Source organism: Macaca fascicularis, chromosome 10 (assembly GCF_037993035.2).
Source record: "Macaca fascicularis isolate 582-1 chromosome 10, T2T-MFA8v1.1".
In the NCBI taxonomy this organism is placed as follows: domain Eukaryota; kingdom Metazoa; phylum Chordata; class Mammalia; order Primates; family Cercopithecidae; genus Macaca; species Macaca fascicularis.
Window position 1 is genome coordinate 105555464 of NC_088384.1, and position 22242 is coordinate 105577705.

At 48.2% G+C, this 22242-nt stretch overlaps 1 protein-coding gene across 2 annotated transcripts in view; it reads right to left on the minus strand.

Moving 5' to 3' along the window:
* The window catches only part of KCNB1 (potassium voltage-gated channel subfamily B member 1), a 113257-nt gene extending 103590 nt beyond the window's left edge, over positions 1-9667 (minus strand). Inside the window, exons 1-2 of one of the 2 annotated variants that reach the window (XM_045363099.3) lie at positions 9334-9667; positions 7326-8058 (exon numbers count right to left, since the gene is read on the minus strand). In XM_045363099.3, coding sequence (XP_045219034.1) covers positions 7326-7892 — 567 coding nt within the window. In that variant the 5' untranslated portion in view covers positions 7893-8058; positions 9334-9667. Of the gene's footprint in view, positions 1-7325; positions 8059-8671; positions 8837-9333 lie in introns of those variants that run through there. The other variant, XM_045363100.3, reaches the window with a different exon arrangement.
* Positions 9668-22242: the final 12575 nt, after the last annotated feature.

Genomic DNA, 22242 nt, shown 5'->3' on the forward strand with positions numbered 1-22242 from the left:
GGGGGGCTGTGAAAATCAGATGTGATGGGGCATTTAATGCCCTTTGCACCGTGCCAGGGAAGCACATTGTAAGCACTCAGTGTTAGCTGTTGCTGCCACTGCTGTGGTTTTCATTTTATCTAAGTGACGGAGATGAGGCTGACTGTGCTCTGCCAGACCTTGAATTTCTTCTTTTACGACAACCCCCAAAGGAGGCTGTCTCTATCGGGGGTGGGTTGTCTATAATACAGCACCAGGTCATTCTGAATAAATAATGTGTCCCACAGAGCTTTGGTTGGTTTCCACAGAACCAGATCCTAAGACAAGATTCTGAATACAAGTGGCTTATGTGATAAGTGATCCCAGAAAACTCTGGAAAGGGAGAGGGAACCTGAGACAGGGACAGGAAAGAGGTCAAATAGGGTCTGTTATCAAGCAAGTAATTGCTGTGAGCAACTGGAGCCGCTCTGGGGACCGGTGTAGAACACACACCTCTGAGTTCTACCCCCAGCCAGGGGAGAAGCACATACACACCTTCCCCATCAGCCGGCAGGTGAGTATCCCACTAGTTCCTGCTGGGGTGTTAGTGCCCTGCCTTTCCTGGACTCCAGTGGCCAGAGAAAGCCTCTAACTTTACAATGAGCAGGTATCATTTTATAAGAGCAATTTTTTGAAAAGGAGCTTATTCATCTTGCAGGATTGTCAGGAGGATTACATGAGAGGACAGTTAAAAAAAAAAAAATCCCAACAGTTATTGAGGGCTTTCTACATACCAGGCCCTAGTCTAAGTGCTTTGCATACATTAACACATGTAACTCAATCCAATGAGGCAGGTACAGTGATTGCCCCAAAATTGCGGTTGGCTGAAGGAACTAGGGCACAGAGGGCTGCAATAGTTGACCCCAAATCACATGGTTAGTGAGTAGAGGAGCCAAACTCTGAACTGGGGCAATCCAGCGCTAAGGTCAAGCGCTTCCCATCCTGATGATGTTATCAAGTACGGGAAGTACACAAAGTCCTGGGTGTGGAGTTGGTGCCTAATGCATGCTTCTTCTCTTGCAGTTAGTTAAGCTTTGGCCAACCTGCTCATCTGACCAGGCCTTTTTATTTCTAGCATTTCACATTCACACAGCAAGTCGGTGAAAGATCAGGGGCCATGCCCAGGCCTTTCTGGCCCTGCCACCAGTACCCACTGAGGCTCAGGGATCTTTCTGTTACTCCAGGATGTTTGACCAGGATCATCTCTTAGCAGCTGGTCTCTCAGGGGGTTTGAAAGGCTATGATGGGCTGTGTGATCCTCAGCAGGTCACTGGAGCATCCTGGGTCTCTGGGTTTCTTTATCCTGTGGGGATGTGGGATTTCTCAGGCACAGCTTCAACACTAATCATGCACTATCATCCTTCATCCTTCAGGCAACCCTGTGGGGTAGGTTTTATTATCACCCTCACTTACAGATTAGGGAATGGAAGTGATGAGAGGTGAAGCAATTGGCCAAAGTCCACAGCTAGGACAAGGCTGGGCTGGGATTCAAAGCCACAATCCCACAATCGGGATTCAGAATTGCTGGCATATTATCTGCCAGGATAAAAACAGGCATCTGGGTTGACCAAGCTGGGGCCAGCGGGAGCCTAAGCCGATGACTCATCACACTGAAGGGGCCCCATGGATTCTGAGTTGGTTCCCGCATTGCTTTTGATGATAATACACAGATCCTTGTGGCTCAGGTCAAGGAAGCTGGAACCTCATTACACTAGAGACATGTAGCTGGAGCAGAGGAATTCCGTGATAACACTAATCATCGTTGCTGCCACTTACTGAATGCTTCCCATGAGTCGGGTGTTGGGCTGGGCTCTTTGCATTAGGGGCATCTCCTAACAGCCCTTCATGGTTGCCTCTGTTATAATTCTCATTTCCTAGGTAAGTAAAATGACACTCAGAGCAGGAAAGGGGCTTGCCTAAGGTCATATTCATGGTAAGCAAAGGAAACAAGAAATCAACCTTATCTGTTGGACTTCAGAGCTGATTCTTAATCAAGTCTGTGATGGGAAAAATATTGACCACTGTTCCTAAATAAAGGCCACTCTAAACTGGGCATGATAGCTCTCACCTTTAATCCCAGTGCTTTGGGAGGCTTAGATGGGAGGATCGCTTGAGCCCAGGAGTTTGAGACCAGCCAGGACAATGTGGCAAAACCCTGTCTCCACACACAAAAAATTTTAATGTAGCCAGGAGTGATGGTGTGCACCTGTAGTCCCAGCTACTCAGGAGGCTAAGGCAGGAGGATCACTTGAGCCCAGGAGTTTGAGGTTACAGTGAGCTCTGACTGCACCACTGCACTCCAGCCTGGGTGACAGAGTGAGAGCCTGTCTCTGAAAAAAGTTTAAAAATTAAAAATAAATAAATAAAGGCCACTCCCACTTTTGAATACAATAATACTTCACGCTTATAAAGTACTTTCCATTTACAAATTACATTCACATCTGAAATCTCATTGAATCATCAAAAGAGCCCTGAAAAGGAGCTATGACTATTATCACCATGGGGCAGATGAATTCACTGAACCTCAGAGAGCTAAAATGATCCACCCAAGGTCCCAGGATTTAGAAACACAGGCTTGGGAACCAGATGAACTTGGGTTCAAACCTTGACTCTGCCATTTTCATTCCTTTGACAAATATTTACTGAGAACGTAGCTGTGTGGGCTCAGGCAAGTAACTTCACCTCTCAGAGTCTCCATTTCCTCTTCTGTAAAAGTCTTCATACCACTCATCAAATCCATTCCCTCTCTCATCTGAAAATACCAGACACTTGCTTTCTCAGGTCCCCCCATAGCTAAAGCATGAGCATGTGACCTGTCCTGGCCAACGGGATTTTAAAAGAAGTCTGCTAGGGTGCTCCTGGGAAAGGGTTTTCTCTCAGAAAAAAAAAGAAAATGAGCCAGGCGCTGTGGCTGACACCTGTAATCCCAGCTCTATGGGAGGCCGAGGCGGGCAGATCACCTGAGGTCAGACATTTGAGACCAGCCTGGCCAACATGGTGAAACTCTGTCTCTACTAAAAATCGAAAAATTAGCTGGGCATGGTGGTACATGCCTGTAATCCCAGTTACTTGGCAGGAGGCTGAGGCAGATGAATTGCTTGAACCCAGGAGGCGGAGGTTGCAGTGAGCCACGATCACACCACTGCACTCCAGCCTGGGCGACAGAGCAAGACTCCATTTCAAAAAAAAAAAGAAAGAAAGAAAGTGGAGCATAGGAGAAAATGTCTGTCTTCATGGGTTAAACATCACTGAATCTATGTCTGAGGGTTGGAACTGGGCAGCCATCTTGTGATATGAAGCATCAAACATGAGGACCAATCCACTTGAAGGGGTTGGGGAGCAGAGGAGCAGAGAGATGAAAAGAATCTAGAATGCTGGTGGCATCATTGAGCCATTTACTCAACCTAAAACCAAATGCCTTGGAACTTCATATTGTATTCAATGATACATCTTCCTCCTTATTGAAGCTGCTTTGAGTTTTCTATTCTGCTACTTGCAGCCCAAAGCATCCCTAACTGGCATACTACTGGTTGTATTGTTGGAGGAATTTCAATGAGATAGCAGATATAGAGCACCACTAATCAGTGCTGGGCACAACAAACATCAGCTACTTTGGAAATTAGGAAGTTATCTCAGGGCTTTAACACTGAGACTATCCCAGGGATCACAGACATGCCTGAGATGGCAAATCGGTTCCCTGTCTGTCCTGCTGAGAAAAGCCTGTCAAGTTTTCCGAGAAAGCCAAAGCCCCGTGGTAGCCCCAGCACCGCAACCCTGTCACACCAATGGTGCTGACTCCATCTTCTAAACAAGAATCAATCACACTGCCTTTTGCCTAATGGGTTTTGATTTTCACTCCCATGATGGCAAAGCCTAGGGCCTGTGCTTTGGTTTGTCTCCGAGTTGCCAGAACATCCCATCAATTATTAACAGCGTCAGCTCAGTCTCCCTGGCACTGCTGCTATCAGAAGGAAAGGGTTTGCAGCAACTCGGCCCACCCAGCCCTAGAAAAAAGACTCTTTTCCTTATCATTTATAACAACAATCCCCACCTACTATGTGCTAGGCTATGAGCAAAATTTTGACAAATGTGATTTAATGAAGACCCTGTAAGGTAAGCCTTTTATCTCCATTTTATAGGTGGAAGGTTGGGACTTGGAAAGTTGGAGAAATTACCTAAAGCTAAAAACTATGGAAGTGGGGGCAGCACAGAACCAGATACATCCTTGCTCTTCAGCATATGAGATACGGCCACTTTTGTATCTTAAAATCACCTAGAAATGATCCTCCATTTGGTCCTGTCACTCTGTGAGTTCTAAGAAATTTCCACAGGCTTTGCTTGTTTTGACAAGCAAGGCATCCAAGCTGGGGGGAATGGGTGGGGATGAGTGGGCAAGGTGCAGGTGACTGAAAGGAGGCCAGAGGTGCAGGGACCTGGGTTGCAGGTGGGCAGTGAGAAGAGGTGACAGGTTCCTAAACCCTGAGACACAGTGACTGACTGCTTGCTTGCTTGTTTGATTCATTCATTCATTCATTCATTCATTCATTCATTCATTCCACATGCTTCTCAGTGCCAGGCACCATCATCGGTGCTGGGAATCAAGCAGTGAATCAATTCATGATACTCCCATTCTTGTGGGTGTGAAACAGAGAAACACAGAGAAGCAAACATAATTTCAGATGGCGTTTAAGGCCTCTGCAGGAAAGACGTTGTATGATGCAACAGAGAGTGAGGGGAGGGAAACTGTTTATAACAGCGGTCAAGGAAGGTCTATCTAAGGAGGGAAATGTGAGCAGAGACCTGCTCAAATGAGGAAGGGGGAGAAGGGGCTGGCTGAGGGGGAATCTGGGGAAGAGCATTCCAGGCAGCCGAAACAGCAAGTGCAATGGTCCTGAGGTCAGATAAACCCTGGACTGTTTATGACACAGCAAGGCCAGTGGGGCTGGAGCCGAGTGAACCAGAGGAGATCAAAAGAGATGAGCTCAGAGAGGTCATGGGGGGCAGATTCTGCCCAGGCCTTATATGCCAGGATGAAAAGTCTGGATTTTATTTTGAGTGCGATGGGAAACTTCTGGAGGATTTTAAGCAGATGAATAATGTGATCCAATTTACATTTTGAAAAGCTCACTTTGGCTGCTATGTGGGGAATGGATTGCAGGGGCAAAAGTGGAAGCCGGGAGACTGGGGAGGAGGCTGCGGCACTTGATCATTATGGAAAGAACACTCGGTTTGGATTTCTGGCTACTCCTGTCTGCCTGTGATGTGACCTTAGGCAAGTTACTTAACCTCTTTCAGCCTCACTGTTTGTGAAAGGTGGGATAATAACAGAGCTGTGTTGTTACACTCCATACACAGTAGGTGTTTGATCATTGGCAGCCAGGATTTCTATTCTGAGGGCCAGTGAGCCTGCCTGCCTCCCGATTTCAGCTCTGGCTGCAGAAAATCCTAGATGGTCCATCTGCCAGGAATGTGAGCCGGCAGCCCCAGACTGGGATCATGGAGAGGTCACGAGGCTGTCCCTGCTAGCAGATTAACCCAAGGGAGAGGAGAGGTTCTTTATTCCCAAACAGCACCTCTTGCATGCCTCAGTGCTTGGGTCTTGCTGCCAGACCAAAACATGGCCCTGTGCCTGCTTCTTCTCTGGGAGGGCAAATCATCCAGTTCCCTGTACCTTGTTCTCATGTCTTAGGGACAGGACAGGGAGGGAGAGTCATGTTTGGGCCTAAATGGGATGTGGAGTGGGAGAACCTGTGTCATGCCTGGAAATAGCAAAATAAGTCTGTTGATCCTAAGCTGATTAAGGGTGAGTGACTCTGTCTTAGGAGGAGGCATTTTGGACACAAAATCGGGGGTGGGATTATGGAGAGAGACAGCCCACAGCCTCAGAGGAGGAATCCAGGCCCAGGAACCTCTACATCCTTGTTAGGGCCAACAGGGAAATGAAAAAAACATGTGGGGGCTCCCTCTACCCTCTTACCAGCAACCCCTTCTCCATCCACTCTCAGGGGTCTCTCCTTGGGTGGCCAGATCTGGAGGAAGGACCCCACGGAGTCTCCCTTCAGACTGGGACCTGCAGGTGGGCCTTCAGTGAGAACTGAGCCAGACACCCCACAATGAAAGGCTGGGCTGGACAGGAGCCAGCCCTAGCTAGTAAGATATGGCTGGATGTTTAGGCTTCCTCCTCTCCTCTTTCTTTTGCCACAAATCTATACACCTGAGCCCCTTTTTTAGGCCCCACACTCAGTTACATTCTCTCCATGTTTCCCAACTTGGTCTTGCTGGATTTCAACATCATCTATCTTTTCTGGGTTCTCCATGAACCTCACACAACCTCTTTTACAGGCTTGGACACACTGTTGCATCATTTGTTCCCAACACCCAGCACTTCGGGCACATGAAGACAGGCCCCATCTCTCCCAGGCAACCTGGAATCCCAGCCTGACATGGAGAAGTTGCTAATCAACCAATGCCCTCCAGCCCTGCCTTGGCTCCCACCCCAAGCCTTCCTCAGTCCCCTCCAGCCCCTGCCATTACCCAGCAGCACCAAAGACTCTCTGGCCCACTCTTTGTGTTCAAACTCATTCCTGCCTCCTCCTCCTCCTCCTTTATTTTTCACATTGCCTCATTTTTCTCTCCTATTTTGAAATTTACATCTTGTTCCAAGAGCCGAAGCATCTTTACAAGCTGCACCAACCATTCTTGAAATAAACTCACCAAATAAATAACCAGGGGGTGACCCCTCACCCACAAGCATCCACAACCAACTGCATGTCTCATGTGGGTTCACACCCACCCCTCTGGGTCCCTTCTTATGTTTAAACTACCTGACAGTATCTCAATGTCCTGTAAGCATGTCTGTAAGCTGCTTTTATTCCCTTCCTGGCACAGAGTGAGGTTATAAATATGGAGATATTAAAATCACAGGGTGACCCAATCCAGCCTAGGTCTGGGACTTCACAGGGAACCAAACCCTACTCCACCCCAGCAAGCCTGTGTTGTCTCTCTGTGCTCTCTCTCTTATTCATTAGTGTCCATCTTCTTGCTGTGGCTTTTTATGGGTCCCTGTAAAACCTTCTCTCCAACAAAGTAGGGGTATAACGTCTTGGATAATAAAAAGATGGAGTGACCAGTGCCACATGGGAAAAGTCTGAGGGGGTTGGTCCTCATCTCTGGGGACTCATCCTAGCCCCTCCCCATCACTAATATTCATCTTTGGGAACGAAGCCAGAGTCCTTCAGCAGTGGTCCTCAATATGGGGATGCAGGCAGATCCCCCCCAGCCCAGCAGCCCCCAGATCCCTGACTCACCTTGGCAGCCACGGAGGAATTCGGCTTCTCCAGTAGATCCCAGAGTTTTTTCCTCTTCTCTGCACAGCACGTGTTATCGAACTCCTCGCCTTCCCGCTCCCGTAGGGTCTCGGCCTCACGCTTGAGCTCCTCGTTCATCTGCTCTTTCTTCTGGTGGTAGCGGGCCTGGCAGCAGGACTCCAGGTAGATCTCGTCGATGCCCCAGTAGTCGAGCTCTTGGCTGAAGCTGAGCGCGCACATCTCCTCCATCATGTGCAGTCGCCCAGTGCGGTAGAAGTTGAGGATGGAGGTGAAGGCGCCCGGGTGGCGGTCAAAGAAGTACTCGTTGTCGTCGAGGCTGTAGTCGTCGCACACCTCGAGCAGCGAGTCGTGCGTGTTGCAGTCGCGGAGCTTGCCCAGCCGCGTGCGAGGCAGGCGGTCCAGGGTACGCCAGAGCACCTCGTGCGCCAGCCCCCCGACGTTGAGGCGGACCCGCCGAGAGCACGCCTTGCTGCGCACGATCTCCATGGGCTCGGGCGGCAGCGAGCTGGTGGAGCGGGAGCCATGCTTCGTCATGCCCGCCGGCATCGCTGATCCGGCCGCCCCCGCCCCCCCTGCCCCCCCAGGCCGCTGTCAGTCGACGGCAAGGCCCGCTGCTGCGGGGGAGGGGGGCAGGGAGCGCTGTGGGCTGCTGGGGGTGCAGGGGGCCGCGCGGGCGCGCGTCACGGCCGTCTTCTCACCTCCATCCCGACGGCTGCGAGGCAGAAAGCGAAAGCGGACGCGGGTCAGCAAACGGGGAGCTAGGCATGCTGTCCCCCCGCCCCCCACCTCTCCACTAGGCTCCCAGCCGGCCTTGACCTTCCCCGCGCTTAAGCAGCTCAGTGGGGTAGGACGGATGGGCGCTGTCCCTCCAGCCGGTGCTGAAGTCCGCCCCACCCCATGGACGGAGGGAGGGGCTGCCCCTCGGGGCGGGGAGAGAGCCCCAAGAGATGCCCCTGGAGCCCGGGAGGCCCCACCCCGGGCTTCTGCGGCCCAGGCGCGACCCAGCCGCCCGGGGCGCTGTCCGCCCCTTAGAGTGCTGAAACTCGATTCTTTATGGGTCTCCCGATCGAGTCCCGAACCTGGCCCCACCATGGGGAGAGAGGGGGAGCTGCATGAAAACTTTCTTTCTTTCTTTCTTTCTTCTTCTTTCTTTCTTTTTTCTTTCTTTTTTTTTTTTTTTTTTTTTTTTTTTTTTTTTTTAACGAGTTCTCTTCTTTTCCTTCCCCTGCTCGAGATAATCAAGATTTTGGGGGTGGGGAATGGCAGCGGGCTTTTTTCTAAATCTTAAAAGATTTGGGGGAATTCCGGGGGTTCCAGGTGCCCACCTGTCCGAGGTCACAACAGACGGAGTGTGCACAACAGCCCCTCTGTCCTGGAGCGACCCCTCTTCCCAAACATCGGAGCATCTCCTGAGGTCGCTCCAGCGACGAGGTGAGCCGCGAGGAGGAAAAGCCCACTCTCGCCTCTCCCTCTGCGCCCCCAACCCTACCGCAGGAGGGGCGGGCAGAGTCCTCAGGATCCGCCTGCTCCGTCCGCCCCTCGCTCCTTCCCCGCCCCCTTCTCCTCCTCCTCCTCCTCCTCCTCCTCCTCCTCCTCCTCCTCCTCCTCGTTCCTCTCCTGCGATGGCTTTTTATAACTCCGGGTTCTGCGCCTTTCCCCGGGTTTGGAAGGGAAGGGGTGGGGGAGGTGGGAGGCGGGGAAATGAGCTAAATTTTCTGGCCTTTTCAAAACGTGCCATCCTCCTACCGCGCACTGGTGATTTCGGGGGGTTTCCGTGAGCACCCCCTGCATGTAGGGCTCACGCCTTAGCCCCAGAAAGGGGATCGCGCGCCCCCCCAGGCCCCAGCCCTTGCCTGCCTCCCACCCCGCTCCCCTCCAGCCTGGAGCTGCGGAGCCCGAGCAGACCAACAGGCCGAGCTGCGGCAGGCAAGCCCCCTGCCCGTGTCCCCATGCACCCCCAAGGAAGGCCGTACTCCCCAACACTCACCCCCAGGGCGGCCGCCTCCTGGGGCCAGGGACCGCGCATCGTCCCGGCCGCCCGGGCGCCCCCGCCCGTGGGCAGCGGCGGTCCCGGGGCCGGGCTGGGCCGGGCCTACCCCGGCCGGGCAGGCAACGCGCCCGGGCTGCAGGCGCCGCGGGGCCGGGGCGCGCTCTCCGAAGCTGGGGACGCGGGCGGGCGCCGGGGGCGCGGGGGCAGGACCGCGGCCGCGCGGAGCCTCCTCCACCTCCTCCTCCTTCTGCTCCCGCGGCGGCAGCGGCGGCTGCCTGGGCGAGATCAACAAGTCGGGGCTGAGCTTCGGCTCCGCGCTCGCTGCTATTCTGTCCCGCACTTCGGAGCGCCCAGAGCCGGGTAACGAGGCGGGACGGCGCCACCTGCGGGTCGGAAGCGCGCGCGCGGCTTAACTCCTGCCTGCCCGGCCCAGCCTGCCGGGGAGGCCGGGGGCGGGCTCCGGGTTTGGGCCAAGGAGACGCGCGTGGCGGTTCATCCCTCTCCACTCGGGCCACCTGCACAGCCGGCCTCGCGATCCCGCCTTCCTTCGTCCCGTCAACAACGTGGGTTGAACGCCTCCTGTGCGCGAGCCGCGGTGCAGGGCAGGGTGATAGGCGTCTGAGATACAGCTGTGAATCAAACACAAACATCCGGCCCTCGTGGAGCTGGTTGGAAACAGATCATAAACAAAAAAGAGAAAGGATATATGAGGCGGTGACAAGCGCTGGGGGAAATAATGAAGCAGCAGGGAGGGTCAGAGGGTGGGAGGGGGCAGATCGGAACTGTAAATAGCCCTTGCTTTCATGAGTTTCCATTCTAGATTTTAGCGGGGGGTCGGGGGGAGTGTGGAGGCGGACAATGAAAACATCAGTACATATGCAATGTGGCAGGTGGTGATAACCGCCAAGAAGAAAAATAAAGCGAGGTGGGGGGAAGAGAGGGTGAGGAGTGAGCTGGTTTATATAGTCTGGTGATTCATTCATTCATTCATTTATTCATGTTAAGTTGGACATCTGGTTATTGACAGCTTCCTATGTGCAAGCAGAATGCCAGGCTCCGTGAAGGAAAAGTCTTCCTCCTGGAGCTCCCCATCCAGGCAAAACCCATCAGATAATCCCAGAAATGAAAACTGGAGGAGGTACCTGGAGAGGCAGGCAAGGGTTCTCTAAGGATGCCACAGATGGGCCTTGTGTTTACTCGTTTATTCTTTCAAATTTACTGCATGATAAGTAAATAGGTGCTGGGGGCCGGCACAGTGGCTCATGCCTGTAATCTCAGCACTTTGGGAGACTGAGGCAGGAGAATGGCTTGAGCCCAGGAGTTGGAGACCAGCCTGGGCAACATAGTGAGACTCCGTCTCTGCCAAAAAAATAAAAAAATTAGCTGGCTATGGTGGTGCGTACCTGTGGTCTCAGCTGCTCAGGAGGCTGAGGCAGGAGGATCACTGGAGCCCAGGAGGTCAAAACTGCAATAAGCTGTGACTGCACCTCTGCATTTCAGCCTGGATAACAGAGTGAGACCCTGTTGAAAAAAAAAAAGTGCCAGGGACGGGTATAGCAGTGAGCGCCCCTGCCCTGGAGAATGAAAACTGAACAAGACGCAGGGTTCCAACACGGGTTCCTCTCTGGCCCTTTTCTTCATTTCTAAAATTAAGGGGTTCCTTTCCATAGAGTTGCACATAGTATTATTATATATTTTTTACCTGTCCACTTATCGTCTCCATCATCATGACTCTTGTCCAGTGTACCATTGTCTTGTCTCCGTGCAACCTCCCTGCAACTTGGCATCCCTGGCTCCCACCGTGGCCTCCTACAGTTCATTCTCCCCATGGCCACCAAAACAACTGCTACATTTCATAAATTGGACTATGTTTCTCATCTGCTTAAAACCTTCCCAAGACTTTCCCTTGCTTTAGACTAAAACCTAAACTTCTGACCTATTGCCGTAATTCAGCCCTGCCTCCCTCTCTGAGCTTGTAGACCAGTGGAGGAAGACAGGTAACTAAAAAAGTGAATTTTTAAAGAGAGAGTTTCAGGCTACGGTGAGTGTTATAAAGGAAATGAAACATCATGATGGGGTGGAAAGAGACCAAGCTGCTAGCTTTAGACAGGGTGGTCAGGAAGCGTGTCTCAGAGGAGATGAATAGAGACTTGAAAGATAATGAAGGGACTAGCCATGGGGAGAATGAGGGAAGGGCATTCCAGGTGGAGGAAATAGCAAGTGCTAATGCCCTGGGCTGGAAAGGGGAAATGAACTATGTTTAAGGGACAGCAAGACAACCAGAGAGATCGGAGCAGAGGAGGCAGGAGGGACCATGATCGGGGGGCAGGGACCATGCAGGCTCATATGGGCCATGGCAAGAGCTTTGGCTTTTATTCCTAGTGAAATATGGGGAAGTTACTGGAAGTTTTGAGCAGAGTGACTTAGGTTAGACTCAGGACTCTGAAGAACAGACAGTGGGGAGCAGGGGTAGGAGTGGGGAGACCAGCAAGGAGGCTGTTGTAGTTGTCCAGGCGAGAGATGATGGTGGCTTGGTCCAGGATGGTGGTAGTGGAAAGAAGTGGTCACGCAGGATCTATATCAAGGGTAATGCTGTAAGGATTTTCTGATGGTTTGATGTGGGGTGTGAGAGACAGTGAACCATCATCCTGCTTCAAGCTGGTGTTCCTAGGGTCAGAAAGGTTCTCAGCTGGCCCCTCTGTAAGCCTAATCTGTTGAAGGCAACTTTTCCCCAGAGATCTGGGCATTCCCACAGGAGGCTGCAGAAAACAATAAATCCTTCCTGATGAGAGGGAAAAAATGACTCTATAATGGTGAAATTTCCAGGCATTACTGCAGGCATGACTGTGCCTTCCAGGTACAGCTAAAATAACGCCTAGAAAGTGCGGTTCTTCTCCACTCCATGTAACCAAGGAGTGGGGATGAATGTTTGTTAGGCACCTACTACGAATAGTCCTCTGAAGGTATAACATCCATCAGCTTCCACATCTGGAAAAAGAGATGAGGTTTTTTATAGCTGTGGAAGCTGAAGCTCCGAGAGAAGGTGTCTTGCCCAATATCTTGCTGGCGGCTGGCACAACCAGATATGGGAATCTCTTGTTTGACTCCAGAATCAACAGGCTATCCAAATACCAGAGCAGCCTCTCTGCAAAGTCCTTTCTCTATCAATTCATTTGTTGATTAATGGAATCATTCCAGATGTTTACTGAGCATCTACTATGTGCCTCAGCATGGGTGTTGGTGCTGGGAATTGAGGGCGAATCACTTACATGGTCCCTGTCCTCGTGGAGCTACACACCTCTCTTGCCAAGGCCAGGAACAGACAGAAAACCCGATACTTATTTTTCTTCTTTATTGTTTTATTCATTTCTTAATTCCCTTTTATCTGCATTCCCCTCCCACTACCCCTTCTAACCCATAGGAAATGGTTGTCATGTGTCAACCGTATATTGTTTTGTTTGGGTTTGTTTTTGTTTTTGCTTTTAGAGATAGGGACTCACTCTGTCATCCAGGTTGGAGTGCAGTGGCATGATCATGGCTCACTGCAACCTAAAACTCCTGGGCTCAAGTGAACTTCCTGCCTCGGCCTCCCAAAGTGTTGGGATTACAGGTGTGAGCCACTGCGCCCAGCCTGTATATTGCTTCGTCTGTATGAGTTCTTGAAAACTGTTTGATGTTTTGTGTGCACTTTAAAACTTACATATATGGTTTGTGTTATACATCACATTCTATTTATTTTTCTCTAAGATCTATCCATGTTGCTGTGGGTACACCCAGCCTGCAGCTCATAATAGCTGCATAGTTGTTCCTGATGACACATGTCCCCTCTCCACTGTCCACCCGCTATGTGGTCACCCAGATGACCTCCAACTCCCACCACCACAATGAATGCATCCACGAGCATCCTCCCACATGTCTGCTTATGAGCCAGTATGATGATTTTTTAAAAAAACATTTCCTGCAGGTTTGGATTTGACACATCACGGAGTACATATGCACTTCATTTAACTAAGCATACCAAGTCTCCCTGCAGATGTCTGTTCCAGGCTGCATCTCACCAGCAGTGCTTGGGAGCTCCTACAGCTCCACACCCCAGCCAGCATTTGGTATTATCCAGATATCTAGGTTTTGACAGTCTAACACGTACAAAGTAACATCTCAGTATATTTAAATTTGCATTTCTCTGATTACTAATGAGTCTGAGACTCTCTTCGTATGCTTGTTGTTCTCTAGTATAAATCACCTGTGCACATAGCGGCCCATTTTGCTATCAGGATTCCTGTTTTATTCTTGATGATTTGCAGGATTTTTTTGTATAATGCAGATTTTAAGTCCCTTGTGGATTTTAGACATTGCAAATATCTTCTTCTGCTTTGTCACCTACCTGTTAACTTTGTCCACAGTGTCCTTTATTAAACAGAAATCTTTTTAATGTGATCAAGATCATCTATTTTTGGCTGTATAGTTTGTGCTTTTAAAGTTTTTATTTGAGTCCTGCCCCACCCCTAAGTTGCAAACAGTTGTGTTTATTCATTTTATATTTTTATTTTTTACTTTAGGTCTTTAATCAATTGTGTGTGTGTCTGTGTGTGTTATTTAGTAGGCAGCCAACTTCATTCATTCCCTATAGTTGACTGGTTTTCTGAAAACCCCCTGTGAACCTGTGAAATAACTTGTCCTTTCCCCAGCCGATCTGTGGGCCACCTTTGTCATATGAAGCCTCCTGCACTCCCGACTCTGCTCCACTGGGCTACTTGTGCTTATGTCACTGTGGTCCTGTTTTTATTAGTATGGTTTTATAGTGTGCTTTAGTGCCTGTAGCCCTTGTCTCTTCTTTGTTCTTTTTTAGGGCAGACTTGGCTATTTGTGAACCTTTAATCCTCTCTACAAACTTTTTAGTGAGTTTATTATGGGACAGTTTCTCTTCCCTTGCACTCATTTCCTAATCCTGATCACCAACCTGCCACTGAAGCCTACCCACAGCTCCTCTGCCCACTGAAACCCCTAAGGAATGTTGCCATGGTTAATACTAAGTGTCAACTTGATTGGACTGAAGGATGCAAAGTATTGCTCCAGGGTGTGTCTGTGAGGGTCTTGCCAAAGGAGGTTAACAGTTGAGTCAGTGGACTGGGAGAAGAAGACCCACCCTCAGTATGGGTGGGCACCATCCGATCAACCACCGGCATGGTTAGAGAAGAGCAGGCAGAAGAAGGTGGGAGAAGCTGACTTGCTAAGTCTTCTGGCCTCCATCTTTCTTCCATGCTGGATGCTTCCTGCCCTCGAACATCAGACTCCAAGTTCTTTGGCTTTTGGACTCTTGGACTTACACCAGTGGCTCTCAGGTCTTTGGCCACTGACTGAAGGCTGCACTGTAAGCTACCCTACTTTTGAGGTTTGGGGACTTGGACTGAGCCACTACTGGCTTCCTTGCTCCTCAACTTGCAGACAGCCTGTTGCAGGACTTCACCTTGTGATTGTGTGAGTCAATTCTCCTTAATAAACTCCCCTTCATATATACATGTATCCTATTAGTTTTGTCCCTCTGTGGAACCCTGACTAATACAAATGTGGACAGACAGGTCCAGGTCCCTGGAAAGAAACCTGGGGCCAATCTTCCAATCAGCTGGAAAGCCGAGGAAAGCAATTTCCCCACAAAAACGAGTGAGACAGATATTTTGATGTTATTATGTTTGTTTGTTTGTTTGTTAAACAAACGGGATACGTTACCATGTCTGGAGATATTTTTGATTGTCATAACTGCAAGGGAGAGGAAGAGTGGTTGTCCTGGGATCTAGTGGGTAAAGGCCAGGGATAGTGCTAAGCACCATGCATGGCCCAGGACAGCCCCAACTATAAAGAATTCTCCTGCCCAAAATCTCAATAGTGGCAAGATTGTGAAACCCTACATGAGTTAGATGGAAGGCAAAGGTGTTTCCCAGTCTGGAAATGCCGTTCTTCAACGTTCTTCAATCATTAATGAGCACCTACTATGTGCCAAGCATTACTCTTGACACTGGAGCTACAGTGTAAATAAAATAGACAGTCCTGCGCTCATGGACTTATATTCTGGTGGGAGATACAGTTAATAATCAAGTAAATAAGTCATTCTGCTTGTGATAAATGCAGTGAAAAAAAGTAAACAGGAGGAAGTGATAGAGCCTGAGAGAGACATCAGCAACTTTAGATAGAGTGGTCAGGGAAGGCTTCCTGGAGGAGGCAATATGTCTGAGCTGAGAACCTGTAGGTAGGAAAAGCCACCCATGTGAACTTCTGAGGAAGGAGGTACAGGCAAGGGAACAGCACAAGCAAGGGCCCTAAGGTGGGAATGAGCTTGGTGTGTTCTAAGAACAGATGAATGCTGGGACCAAGCCATGCAATGCCTGGTTGAGATTTTATTCTCAAGGTTAAGGGAGGAGTTTGAGTTTTTTCTAATTGTGATGGGAAGCCACGGTAGTGTTTTAAGCAAAGAAGTTCCATGCACTGATACGTTTTGAGGCGATGGCTCCAGCTGCTGGTGTGCACTATGAAGTATTTGAGGATAAAAGACGGTGGCAGGAAAACCCATGATAAGATTTCTCCAATTGTCCAGGGCAAAGGTAATGATATTTGGACTATGATGATAGTGGTAACGATGGCTGGACAATTTCACAACCACAAGTCTCTGATGGGAGACTGGTATCTAGTGGGTGGGGGCCAGGGATGCTGCTAAATACCATGCAATGCTCAGCACAGCCCCCCACTATAAAGAATTTTCGGCCAGGCGTGGTGGCTCATGCCTGTAATCCCAGTGCTTTGGGAGGCTGAGGCAGGCAAATCATCCGAGGTCAGGAGTTGGAGACTAACCTGGCCAACATGGTGAAACCCCATCTCTACTAAAAATACAAATAGCCAGGTGTGGTGGTGCATGCCTGTAGTCCCAGATATTCAGGAGGCTGAGGCAGGAGAATTGTTTGAACCTGGGAAGCGGAAGCTATAGTGAGCCAAGATTGTGCCACTGCACTCCAGCCTGGGCGACAGAGCAAGACTCTGTCAAATAAATAAATAAATAATAATAAAAAATCCAGCCCAAATGTCAATAGTGGCAAGATTGAGAAACCTTAGGTTAATTAAATGGAAGACAAAGGTCCCCAAGCCCAAAGCGAGTGCTACATGTTCCACATCTCTCAGATTCTTCCCCACCAGTAGCCCGATATTTACAAAGTGTGGCTCCAGATTCAGATAAAGAACATCTGGGTACGCCTGGAGCTTGCAAGTGCAGGCAGTGGAAATGGCTCTGTCACTTTTCAGCTAACAGCCCTGTTGTGACTACTTGTCCATTCATTCACTCAACAGGGATTCAGGGCAAAATGACTCAGATGGCAGTGCGACCTGTGGCTCAGAGGAGGATTCTGGAGTCAGAATGGTGCTATTACTTACTTGCAGAGTGACCTTGGACAAGTGCCCTAACCTCTCCGAGCCTCAATTTTCTCATCTGAAATATAGGGCGGTAATAAAAAGAGCACTTGCTTTATAGGGTTATTATGAGGAATTTGTAGAAAGCACTTAATCATCACTAGCTCTCATTGTCTGGTAACTGTAGGTTACCTAAGGGCAGGAGCTGGTCTGTGTTGCACATCTCACGTAACAGAATGCTTAACTAATAGAGACTTAAAGAATACAGATATTTACTTATCTCACACAAAAAGTTAAGAGGAGGGTGGCATGAAAGTTGATTCAGCAGCTCAACTATGTTATTAAGGACCCAGGTTTCTTCCACCCTTTTGTTCTACCACCCTATATATGTGGGCTTTTCATGCCCAGGCTTGTTGCCTCATCGCTACAGAATGGCTGCTATCATGTCAGGCATCAATCTTCATCAAATCATTTTCAAAGGCAGGAAGGAGGAGGTGACAAGGATGACCAAAATAACTCTCACTTCTCTCACTCTCTCTCTCTTGTTGTAATCCTGCCACCCACTGCCAACTTCCCTACCATCTCATTGGCCGGAACTGGGTCCTATAGCCACCCCTAGGATGATCACTAGCAAAGGGAACAGGATTCACCCCATAGGGTGAGATTATTCCTGTATTAACACAACTCAAGTTCCTTTAATAAGGAAGAAGTAAAGACAGAAATTGGGTGGACAGCCAACAGTGTCTGCCATACTGTTCACCGCCATTGTGCCCAGGATTACTTTGTAATCCCTATTACAAAGTAACTGTTTAACAAATATTTTTGAACGAATAAATAAACCCTCTTATTTAAGGGCATGTAAGAAGCTTATGGAACAATTTGGAGGTTTCTCAAAATAACTAAAAGTTGAGCTACCATATGATCTAGCAATATCATTGCTAGGTATATACTTCCCAAAAAGGGAAATTAGTATATTAAAGAAATACACACTCATATTTATTGCAGCACTGTTTAAAATAGCTAAGATTTGGAAGTAACCTAAGCGTCCATCAACAGATGAATGAATAAAGACAATGTGGTACATATATACAATGGAGTACTATTCAGCCATAAAAAAAGAATGATATCCTGTCATTTGCAACGACATGGGTGGAACTGGAAAGCATTATGTCAAGTGAAATAAGCCAGGTACAGAAAGGCAAACATCACATGCTCTCACTTATTGGTGGGATTTAAACATCAAAACAATTGAACTCATGGACGGAGAGTAGAAGGATGGTTGCCAGAGGCTGGGAAGGGTAGTGAGGGCTTGGGGAGGGGGAGGTGGGGATGGTTAATGGATAAAAATATAGAAAGAATGAATAAGACCTACTATTTGATAGCACAAGAGGGTGACTATAGTCAATAATAACTTAAGTGAACATTTTAAAATAAACAGTGTAGTTGGATTGTTTGTAACTCAAAAGCTAAATGCTTGAGGGGATGGGTACCCTATCCTCCATAATGTGCTCATTTAACTTTGCATGCCTCTATCAAGACGTCTCATGTACTACATAAATATATACACCTACTATGTACCCACAAAAATTAAAAATAAAATAAATAAAGAAGCTTATGAGTAAGACACATCTCTAACCTCAAGGGTATCCAATTCTATTAGTTGGGGTAAGGTATACAGAAATAAATTTGACAATGATTTCTCTTATTGGCCCCTCCCCATCTCTAAGGCTTTGATGAGGAGACCCCCTGAGATAATTTAAAATCTCAGTATCTCAACTGACATTTGTATATATCTTTAAAAAAAAGAAAAAAAGAATGGCTATTCTCCAAAAGTTACTGGGGAAAAAACAAACACAAAAAACAGAAATGGCTGGTACGTAAGCAGTGTTCCAGCCCTCTAGGCAATCCCTATTCCAAATAGCAGAGGGCATGAGCTGGTGGACTGTGGACTTGTGTTGTTTGGCTATGAGAGTATTTTTTAAAATTGTAATCTACAGTGAAACATCAGAAGAATTTACATAAAATATGCTGGGCGCGGTGGCTCACACCTGTAATCCCAGCACTTTAGGAGGCCGAGGTGGGTGGATCTCCTGAGGTCGGGAGTTCAAGACCAGCCTGACCAACATGGAGAAACCCCATCTCTACTAAAAATACAAAATTAGCCAGGCATGGTGGCGCCTGCCTGTAATCCCAGCTAGTCGGGAGGCTGAGGCAGAAGAATCGCTTGAACCCGGGAGGCGGAGGTTGTGGTGAGCCGAGATCGCACCATTGCACTGCAGCCTGGGCAAAAAGAGCGAAACTCGGCCGGGCGCGGTGGCTCAAGCCTGTAATCCCAGCACTTTGGGAGGCCGAGACGGGCGGATCACGAGGTCAGGAGATCGAGACCATCCTGGCTAACACAGTGAAACCCCGTCTCTACTAAAAAGTACAAAAAACTAGCTGGGCGAGGTGGCGGGCGCCTGTAGTCCCAGCTACTCGGGAGGCTGAGGCAGGAGAATGGCGTAAACCCGGGAGGCAGAGCTTGCAGTGAGCTGAGATCCGGCCACTGCACTCCAGCCTGGGCCACAGAGCGAGACTCTGTCTCAAAAAAAAAAAAAAAAAAAAAAAAAAGAACGAAACTCCATCTCAAAAAAAAAAAAAAAAAAGAGTTTACATAAAATATGGATATACAATGTCACTTGAAAAATTAAAGGATCTGATTAACACTGGAACCACATTCTTGCATAGCATGGCAATTATGCTGGCACAGAGTAGTGGCTGCCCTTGAGTCACAGCTGCTCCTTTAAAGCAAGACATGCTCTCCTGTTTGCTACAGTCTCCACCTCTCCCTAAAGCCCCTCACTCAAGTCACTTTTCTTTTTTTTCTATTTTTTTTTCTTTTTTCCATTTTTTTTTTTTTTTTTTTTTGAGATGGAGTCTTATTCTGTCACCCAGGCTGGAGTGCAGTGGTGTGATCTCAGTTCACTGCAACCTCCACCTCCCGGGCTCAAGTGCTTCTCCTGTCTTATCCTCCCAAGTATCTGGGATTACAGGCACATGCCCCCAAGCCTGGCTACTTTTGTATTTTTAGTAGAGACAGGGTTTTACCATGTTGGCCAGGCTGTTCTCGAACTCCTGACCTCAATTGATCCACCCTCCTTGTTCTCCCAAAGTGCTGGGATTACAGGCATGAGCCACTGCACCCGGCCTCACTCTTCTTATTTATGTTACCTGCCTGGTCCTGGTGTAAATTTGAGTCCGTGCTTCTTGCATGCAAAGGCCAAGGGACTCCAAAGAGGTAGTCTCACCTCTCTCTGTTTCCCCAGATGCTGCACAGTGCCTGATTTAGAATTTCCATTTTCTGAACGAAAAGACTGTAAGTTATTTGAAGGCACATAGCCTTCATTTCTAACAATTTTCTGCCATCATAAGAGGAGAGACTACCTAGAAATAAAGCCATTATAGGGGAAAGTTGGGCACCCCTGGATTTTCCAGTTATGTGAGCTCGTAAATTCTTTTTACCTAAGCAGAGTTGAGTTGTCATTGTGTCATCTATATCCACAAGATCCCAACTGATATAATCCTCTTTCCACTTACCAGAAGGTTATAATCTACTTTTTTTTTTTTCCCTGATATAGGGTTTCACTCTGTCACCCAGGCTGGAGTACAGTGACACCATCATGGCTCACTGCAGCCTTGACCTCCTGGGCTCAAGCAATCCTGCCATCTCAGCCTCCTGAGTAGCTGGGATCACAGGCATACACCACCATGCCTGGAAAATTTTTGTATTTTTATAATAATAGAGATACAGTTTCACCATATTGCCCAGGCTGGTCTTAAACTCCTGGGCTCAAGAAATCTGCTCACCTCAGCCTCCCAAAGTGCTGGGATTGCAGGCATGAGCCACTGCACTCATCCAGTTGTAATCTAATCTGTATATATGTACACACACACACACACACACACACACACACACACACACACACACACACACATTTATTTATTTATTTATAGGAAACGAGGCAAAAAGAGTAATAAAAAGCAGAATATTCTATAGAGAAGGGACACCCCATCCCAGTGATATCTCAAGTACAGGCCGGTTGTGGTGGCACACATCTGTAATCCCAACACTTCGGGAGGCCAAAGTGGGCAGATGGCTGAGCCCACTTTTTATGAAGCCCTGGGCAATATGGTGAAACACCATCTCTACAAAAAATCAGAAATTAGTCAGGTGTGGTGGTATGTGCCTGTAGTCCCAGCTACTTGGAAGGCTGAGGTGGGAGGATTGCTTGAGCCTAGGAGGCTGAGATTGTAGTGAGTGGAGATTGCACCACTGTAGCCCTGCCTGGGCAACAGAACAAGACTCTATCTCAAAAAAATAAGAATAAAATAAAATATCTCAAGTACAGCCATCTCATTTAAAGATAGGGAAATAAAAAGCTGATTTAGGAGAACAGGATCCCAGTGGTCAGCCAGTGAGTGGGCAGGCAAGTACCAAAACCCGAGCACCTGACTCCCAGGCCAATGCCCTCTCAAAATGTTTTCTGCTCAATCCTCTCTGCAGGCATCCTCTGCTGAGAAGTGTTGAGATTTTTCTTAGAGGCTGAGTGAGGTCAAGTCAACCCAATTCGTCCAGGTAAATACAAGCAATATCACCTTTAAAAGGTGCTGGCAAGAGACGTGTTCACTTGAAGTCAAGTTTTTTTCTCTTGGACTCCATAATACCTGTCATCATTTATTTATAATCCCACTGAGTATCCTACTCAGGTTTTTTGGCACATCTGGGCACTAAGCAAGGGTAATTAATCCCCCTTCCCCCATGAATTCCTGGGTAAGAATAATTGCTTTATGAGGGTGGTTATAGGGGTACCCGAAACCTCAAGGAAAATCATTACATCTCTGAGTGGATGTCACTCAGGACAACCGGTCTTTGCCGTGGCCCTGCCAGACAAAGCACCAGCAGCCTGAGGGATTTTTCCATCAGCTTGGACTCCAGTCTTCTCACCCACCTCTCTTTTGTCACACCCCAAAATAATAATCATAATCACGAGTAAAACGGGATAATGATGGAATCTTCCTCTCAGGGTTGCTGAAAGAAGTAAAAAGATAATGCATGTAAAGAGTTTCGCACCTTGCCTAAAAGTAGTAAGTACTCATTAAGGGAAGAGTAGTAGCAATGCTAACAACGACAATATCAGCTAACATTGATTGAGTGCTTCCCGTATACCAGGCCCTGTTCTAAATGCTTTGCATGTGTCTGATCTCATTTAAGATTCTTTCTAGCTCTTTCACTCTCAGGCTGAATATTCTGATATAAACGAGACCTATTAGGTGTTAGATGATACTTGAGTGAACAGATGTCTGATTCTAGTGCCTGTTCTATTTTCCACTAGCCTGATTGTCTTTATTAAGCCCTGGGTTTCCTGGCCCAAGTTCCTGGTAAGTGGATGAACTTGGTTTTCTTTTCTTTCTTCATTTTCATTTTCTAAATTAAATAAAATTTGTTCTAGAGATGGAGTCTATGTTGCCCAGGCT